Source organism: Ictidomys tridecemlineatus, chromosome 4, assembly GCF_052094955.1.
Source record: "Ictidomys tridecemlineatus isolate mIctTri1 chromosome 4, mIctTri1.hap1, whole genome shotgun sequence".
In the NCBI taxonomy this organism is placed as follows: Eukaryota; Metazoa; Chordata; class Mammalia; order Rodentia; family Sciuridae; genus Ictidomys; species Ictidomys tridecemlineatus.
This window is the reverse complement of record NC_135480.1, coordinates 59,297,835-59,306,455: the sequence shown is the minus strand read 5'-3', so window position 1 is coordinate 59,306,455 and position 8,621 is coordinate 59,297,835. Positions and strand designations below refer to the sequence as shown.

Below are 8,621 nucleotides of genomic sequence, written 5' to 3'. Positions count from 1 at the left end.
CTACTTTGAAGTGAAAACATGGACTACATGTTCACGAATCTGCTTGGTCCGCACACCATAGATAATGGGGTTGAGGGCAGGTGGGATAACCACATACAGGTTGGCAACAAGGATGTGGACATAACGGGGAATTTTTTTGCCAAATCGGTGGGTGAGAAAAGAGAAGAGGGATGGAGTGTAGAAAACACACATGACCCCAACATGTGAGCCACAAGTGCTCAGTGCTTTGTGGCGGGCATCTCGTGATGGGAGGTGGAAAACAGCACGGAGAATGTGGGCATAGGAGATGCCAACCAGTGCCAAATCCAAGATGAGGAAAGAAGCCACAAACAGGCCATAGATGGCATTGATGCGAATGCTCGCACAGGCCAACTTGGCAATGCCCATATGCTCACAGTAAGAGTGGGCAATAATCCGAGCTTCACAGAAGGGCAGACGATAGGTTAGGTACAGAATAGGCAGTATGAACAGGACTGGGCACATTATGATTCCCACAGTAATGCCTGCCAGCACCCGAGGTGTCAGAATGGTTGTATAGTGAAGTGGAACACAGATAGCTACATAGCGGTCAAAGGCCATGGCCAGAAGTACTGTGGACTCCATTCCTGTGAAGGTGTGTATCAGAAACATCTGGACCACACAGGCTCCAAAACCAATTTCATGTGCATCAAACCAGAAGATACCTAACATCCGAGGCACTGAGGATGTGGAGAGAGCTAGATCTATGGCTGATAAGATGGCTAGAAAGTAGAACATGGGATCCTTCAGAGTATGGTCAGACCAGATGATCAGCAGAATTGTAGCATTGCCCAGCAGAGCCATTAAGTAAACAGAGCAAAAAGGTAGGGAAATCCATGCATGGAAAGCCTCAAGTCCTGGGATGCCTACAAGAAAAAAGGTGTCTGGGTGGAAAATGGTAATGTTGGTGTGGGGCATCTTGCTATCAATGAGAAGAGAAGTAGTTGACCACTCCTAGAAAGAAAAATAAGATTTAGAAATGCTTAGCTCAAAACCTCTCCAATAAGCTTAATTTGTATCTGCATTCTTCTTTTTCACAAAAGCTAATGCTAATAGTTGAGTCCAAAGTCAGATATAGGGATAGACTAAGTATACTTCAGGCAGAAGGAACATGGATTGTATAGTGGGTCTCCTTCTGAGGCTTTTTCCAATAATATTTTATACTCATTCACTCAAATCTAGATTGATGCTTATGTGATGATCTCAGTCTTCAGATATAAAGCACACCTTATTTAAGTGTATCAACATATAAAATCATAGAAAGGCAAAGTAATACCTGCATGCAGAAATGATAGTATTTGCAATGATACAGATGTTCCCAGATGAGGAGCTGACTTAATCTATCAGAATAGCTTAAATTAATTTGTTTATTGTCAATATTTTAAATGGTCTGTATTTAGAATAATGCCTCAATAACTTATCTTGCCCATGTTTACTCATGTATCCCCACAGACACATTGTGTTTTATCTCAGATATGAAAATTTTTGCACAAATATGCGGATCCCTGTTGCTGGAACTCACCTTCAGTAGAGAAATACATCTGTTTGGTACTCATATCCTGGTAGAAATTAAACTTAATAAAGACACCAAGAATTCTATTGGTTGCCAAATTCCACAAAATATCCAGGTATACGCTTTGCCCTTCTCAACATGAGGGAAGTAGTATTTGTTGAAAGGACATTTGAAAGAAATAAAGGCAATAATGGTGGTCAATAGCAGGTGAAGATATATGTGCTACTGACTTACCTTACTTCAGTGTGATCTTTACTTCCTCCCTCCTTTCTTTTTTTCTTCCTTCCTTCATTTGTCTGTCTGTCCCTCTCTCTTTTATTCTTTCAGAAAGAAGAGATTGGTAGGAGTATATATATATATAAAACGAAGAGACTAGAAATATAGGCAGAAATGGAAGTAGGAAAGAAAATATGTGCAAAGAGAAGAAAGAAAGAAAGGAGAATATTGGAGGAAGGCATAAAGGATGTAAAGTTTTAGGTCTAAAGAAGTCCAGAAAAAAGTTATAGGAAAAAGTCCAAATTTCAAGAAGTTTTTTATTAAAGCTATTTTAAAAATAGTGACTACCCCAGGCAGTAAATTCTGTGAGACTATACATAAAGTCCATGTCCAATCTTCTTTATTTCTCTGCCTCCCTCTCTGGAATCAAGAGTTCATACGTAACTCTTTTTCTCTGATAGTCTTTATTATAGATATCTATACTCTAATGCACACTTGTTCTTGGGAGTGGAGATTACTGTTTGTACCACAAGCTTATTTTTCCTCTGCAGGAATAAGAAAGATAGTGAATGAATCTGACAATACTTTCCTATATATGTATATGAATACACCAGAGTGAATCTCCACATCATGAACAACCACAAGACTGTGATCCAAATTAGAATAAGATAAACTCCATGTTTGTATAAATATTTCAATATATACTCTACTGTCATGTGTAACTAAAATGCACAAATAAATAAGGAGAAAAAAGTAAGTGTCCCTGCTTTTGTAGAGAAGACTTTTTTTTTTCATCTGAAAATATTTGTACAAAATGTCACTTAGTAAATTCAGCTGTAATCTGATCCATAACTGGTGAAAAGGAATCTCTGATGACCATTCATCTTCACTGCAAATTAAATAGGAAGCTCACCTTGACCAGAGACAGGGCTAGAAACCCTTATATCTACTAGAGAAAACACAGTTTTATAATATCCATACTTACAGCCCTTGGGGCCTGTCTGAAATTAAAACTAACTCCAATTCGTTCTATGAACCAAGACAGACACATCATAGTCTCTTGGGAAAGATTCTATTTTCTGCACCAGGGAGAGATGCACAGACACACCTACCACCCACTGACCCGGACATGGACATTGTCAATACAAAGTCAGTGATAACAAAAATAATACTTCCAAAATAATTTTATATGATGTGAACAGAATCTCTTCTTAGGTAAATTTTTCATCTTGATTTTCCAAATCTCTATAATAATGCAGACTTAGAAAATTAATTACATGTATATATAATTACATATAAAATTGCATTACATAACATATTACTATACATAATAATTATTGTATATATAATTATACTATTATATTATACTATAGTAATTATATTATATATAATAATTCTATTTTGAGTGTCGAGTAAAATATAGTCTCTCTTTCCTATGCAGTGTTTCAATTACTGGCTTCAAATTTAAGTTAATAAAACCTAATTTAGGGCTAGCAGTGTATCTCAGTGGTAGAAAACTTACTTAGTAGTGTAAGACCCTGGGTTTGATCCCCAGAACTCCCCCTACCCAAAGTTTTTTAAAAATTAACTGAATGTGAAATATATTTACAATGAAAGGAAAGGTGTGTGATTGTCAAAACTTACAATAAATAAATATGTTTCAACATTCAGATTAAAATTAACATAAAATGCTTTTACTTATAGAAATAAGGCAATAATCTTAGAGAGAGAGGAAGAAAATGAAGAGGAGAGTAGCAGAGTCTGAGTTAATATAATTAATCTAAATCCTATCTATAGAGCAACAAATCAGTAAATCCAGTCTGTAATGAAAGAATAACTAGACATTTAAATGAACCCATAATCTAGTGTTGGGATTAGGGAAGGTTGATACCAATGTATCCTGTTAATAGTGTAATATTTTCTATTAACATTTATGTGATATTAATATTGTTAAAATTGAAAAGTTAAAGGCGTTCTGATGTATTCAAGCAATATGCATTTCTAAAGCAAAATAAAGTACTAAGTGAATGTAGAATTTTGTTGTTGTTTCACAAGGAAAAAATTCGAGTCATCTTATTTTTTGTTAGAACATAAAAATAATGCACATTAATAAAATAATGTGATGTTTTGATATTTGTATGCATTGTATAATCTTCAATTCACAGTAAACCTATAGACCCATTTATCATTTCTTAAGGTGAAAACTTTCAAAATCTTTTCTTGGAACTTTAAATAAAGCAAGAAGTACATTATCATAATCTATTGTTGATGCAATAAACTATAAGAAGCTTTTTTCTCCTAACTGTAACTTAGTTTCTATAATAAACTTTCCCTATCTGCCTTCCCACTACTTTCCCTAGTGTATGATAACATCATTCTGCTCTCAACTTCTAAGTGTTAAATATTTTTAGATTCCATGTATGAATGAGATCATGAAAATTTTTATATTTCAAATCTACTGGTATAATAGAAATATTAGCAGCCATTTTAGTTATTCTTTTATTTCTTGATATTGTTTCTGAACTCATCCATAATGTTGACATTTTTTAAAATGTCCATTAGTCAGTTTATTTCCCCCTCATTGGTCTGAGTTTTGCTGAGCTTTTTGGCTTATTCCCATGGAAATAATCTCTTCAGTCTATATCTCCCCTATTTCATTTCTAAGCCCAATTGGATATTATGTATTTTTTATGGTGATTTTTAGATCTAAGACACAGAGTTTAATTGCAATGTTTCAAAAGTTAACGAATTCCATTCTTTTTTGTCACACCATGTTGCCCCAGAATCTTAGCATTATGTCATGGAGGTACCAGATTAAACTCTGTAAAGTTATTTTGAACCTTATGTTTACACAGAAGCAGTGGTGCAGGCACAGGAGTTTTATTATTTTTCCAAACTTTATAGAAATAGAAATCTGATCTCCTTTCTTCCTAAGAAATGAAAATAAAACTCAAAACATATCTGTTCCTAAGGGCATGGTCTGAAAGACTGGACATAAAATACTTTTTAATAATGGAGAATACATTATAATTTAAATTCTCTTCATGATTCTTCTAAATATTATTCCCCCACACAACCAGCCTACTCCAAGTAACCATTAGGTGATATCAAATTTATAAAGAACTTTTATCTAATATGAGAAACATACTTTAACATGTTTTCCCATGCTAGGGTTTCAAAACCCAAGTTTCTATTTTATATTCCATGGTTTCTATTTTTATTTCTTCCCTGAGTTAAAAAATACAAAATCACCCAATGGACCATGAAAATGGTACCAAATTAAAATTTCTTTGGACTTTGATATTTATGATTTTAAAATATGGGATTAATCTAAAATAGCACAAAATGGACTCCAGTATAAAATATGCCTAACCTTTGGACAAACATTTTAAGTTGTTATAAAACAAATAATTCAAATTAAAATATTGATATCTTGTTTTCAATTAAATACAAGAATGATACTCACCAAAGTTCCCATTAAGAGCACAAATAGGTTCAGACTGTGATACAATATATGCATTAAATACAGGAGTTTTAATTATACTTTAAATATATCTTGTGTTCATAACCCATTAAAATAATCAGATATTTCATTGACATATAATTAATGTATATTGATATGTTAAATTTTTTGAATGAGTCATGCATAAAAATAGTATATTGAACTTACTACAAATCTCTAAATATATCACAAGCAACTTAACATAAAAAATAAGAACAAAAATAAATCTAGTACTTTAAAGGAGAAGTATATCCAATGAATACAAGAAAATGTTTTCACCACCATTTCCAATCAAGAAAACGCTAATGTAAATAACAGTGTGACACTCCCATACCCTACCCAGTGTGGCTCCAAAGTAGAGCACTCATCTTAACTGCTCATAAAGACATGAAGCAATCAGTGCTGAGTTTGGAAACAGGAAGAGGCTATTAAAGGTGAGTGTCCCCCATGGACCAGTAATTAATCTGATGAAAATATCCAAAAGAAATGAGTGATTGTGTTCAACAGAATACACTTACAAAAATATCCAAGGTGCTTTTATTAATAATAGAGAAATACTAACTTAAATATCCTACTTCAGTAAAACATATTTGTTAATTTTATTTGTTCATTAAAGTAGTGTATTCATTGCATATTATATATGAAGTCATAAGGCAAAACATTATAGAATGATAACAAACAAAAAGAGCAAACACAAGTGAACTGACATTACACACAAAATCTAACAAATATTATTGAGCAAAAAAGCCAGACACACATCAAATTGTGCGTTTCAGATTTTTGCACTGGATTGATTTCATATGAAATCTTGAAGACAAGAGCAAGACAGAACAAGACTATCTCTGCACGAATCAGAAGTTAGGAATGAGAAAGCATGAGATGAATATTAAGTCAAGGAATTAATGGCATTTGTAAATAAGAAAATAATCAGAATGACACAAAAGGTGACAGAAATGTCAGGAGATAATTATTGCATGGCATTTGCCAGATTATAACGAATCTTTTTTGATTTTAGTAACAGCATAATGTTTATTTTTAAAATTTTTTATTTTATTGGTTCGAAAATAAATAGAACTATGGAGCCAAAAGAAAGCAACATCCCTAGGTTGTAAGGGTCTCCTTTACTCACATTTAAAGCCTAGTTTGGACATCACAAACCTAAATGTACTGGTGACTAATGTTAAACAAAGTGTGTAATAAAGGTTGTGGGTGCCATGACTTACTCACTTTCTTCCATGAACTACATCAGAACTTGATGGCACAATGCAGCAAGCTCATGACACTCTTGATGGAACTTTATACTAATTGTGATGGAATGCAAATGACAAATATTTCTGGAAATAGAGGAAAAATGAAATGAAGGAGAGAAGTGAAATGGAAAATAAGATAAAAATATACAGGGAGGCTTAGATATTAATCAGGGAGAGCAAATTGTGAAAATACCCAAAAGAATGATAGTGTATGGTGCCCAAAAAATGATGCACAACTCTAAATCATACTTTTTATCATAGCATCAGTGATAAAAAATAACATGTAAGATTTTTATGGGCTGTCATATACCATAATAATCAGATAACCAAAATTTAGATTAGTATTCCTTCTAAATTCAATAATGCTACTTATAAGAGGAAACAAAGATAATTAAAGCTTTATGTAAAAAATATTTAAATTTAAATAACATTATGAGGTGTTTTATGCTCAATAATTTCATTTGATATGCATTGGGTACTATTCCTAATTCTTTATTTTTGTAATAATATTTTCTTTACATGATTATTGATCTGCTTGGTTCTGATCCCATAGATGACAGGGTTGAGCATTGGTGGCACTACAACATACAGATTGGCCAGGAGTATATGGATATAACGGGGGACATTTCGACCAAAGCGATGTGTCATGAAAGAAAAGAGGGCAGGTGTATAAAAGGCCAGAATAACAGAAACATGAGAACCACATGTGCTGAGGGACTTGAGTCGGGCTTCCCGGGAGGGGAGACGGAAACGGAGAATCTGGATGTAAGAAAGGGTAATGGCGATAATGTCAAAAACAAGGATTGAAATAGCACCCAGGCCATAGATGATATTGATCTTGATGCTGGCACAAGACAGGCGAGCAAGACCCATGTGCTCACAGTAGGTGTGGGGGATGACGTGGTTCCCACAGAAGGGCAGTCGTAGTATGAGAAATACAAATGGAATGACAGAAACAAACGACCTCACTAACACGCCAAGACCAATCACAGAAACAATCTTGTTGGTGAGGATGGTGCTGTATCTGAGAGGGTTGCAGATGGCCACATAGCGGTCATAAGCCATTGCCAGGAGGACTGCTGACTCCATGCCAGTGAAGTTGTGGATGAAGAACATCTGGGTGAGGCAGGCATCAAATTTGATCTCCTGAAAGCTAAACCAGAAGATCCCAAGCATCTTAGGGATGGTCGCAGTGGAGAGCCCCAAGTCGATGGTAGCCAACATGGCCAGGAAGTAGAACATGGGCTGATGAAGACTGCTCTCAATCCTGATCACCAATAGGATGGTAAGGTTCCCTATGAGTGCAATCAGGTATACAGCACAGAAGGGAAAGCCAATCCAGATGTGAAGAGCCTCTAGTCCTGGGATCCCCAGCAACAAGAAGGTAGAGGGATGAGACTGACTATCATTGGAAAGGTACATCCTGTTTGGGAATGCATGAGTCCATGTTTTTTAGATTGGTATTTACATCAAAACTGCAAGTCACCAGTTTTCTGCAGCCTCTGAGGCCTAAAGATAATATAAAGAATATTATACCTTTCAATACAGATTCTTCTGCAAATCACACAAATTGAAATACACTTTCTACAGAGAACTTCAGATAAGTGACATCCAAGGATAAGTCCCTAAAAATCATTATATATTAAATTAAAATGAAATGTTCTGCATGTGACTTTAAACTTTGCTAGCCTTCTCCTCTTAGATACATTATCAATATCACCAATATTATGAAATAATTTTACCTCTCTATTCATCAGTCCTTTGAGTATAGACTGCAGAGTGGGATAGCTGGGTCAAATGGTGGTTCCATTCCCAGTTTTCCAAGTATTCTTCATACTGCTTTCCATATTGGCTGCACTAATTTGCAATCCCACCAGCAATGTATGTGTGTATCTTTTCTCCCACATACTTGTCAACACTTATTATTGTTTGCATTCTTAATAGTTGCCATTCTGACTTGAGTGAGATGTTATCTTAGAGTAGTTTTTATTTGCTCTGATTGCTAGAGATGATGAACAGTGATGAAATCTTAGAGTGGTTTTAATTTAGATTTCTCTTATTGATAGAGATGTTGAAGATTTTTTCATATATTTGTTGACTGTGTGTATTCTTCTGAGAAGTG

The 8,621-nt window shown here is 34.5% G+C and overlaps 2 protein-coding genes across 2 annotated transcripts; both read right to left on the bottom strand.

The window, feature by feature from the left end:
* Positions 1-936, bottom strand: LOC101964454 (olfactory receptor 52J3). Its single transcript, XM_005342092.4, has one exon. The coding sequence runs from the start codon at positions 934-936 to the stop codon at positions 1-3; it is 936 nt and encodes a 311-aa protein (XP_005342149.2).
* Positions 937-6,991: 6,055 nt separating this feature from the next.
* On the bottom strand, positions 6,992-7,921 carry LOC144376840 (olfactory receptor 52E2-like). Its single transcript, XM_078045116.1, has one exon. It carries the CDS (start codon positions 7,919-7,921, stop codon positions 6,992-6,994), a length of 930 nt encoding a protein of 309 aa, XP_077901242.1.
* Between the last annotated feature and the right edge of the window lie 700 nt (positions 7,922-8,621).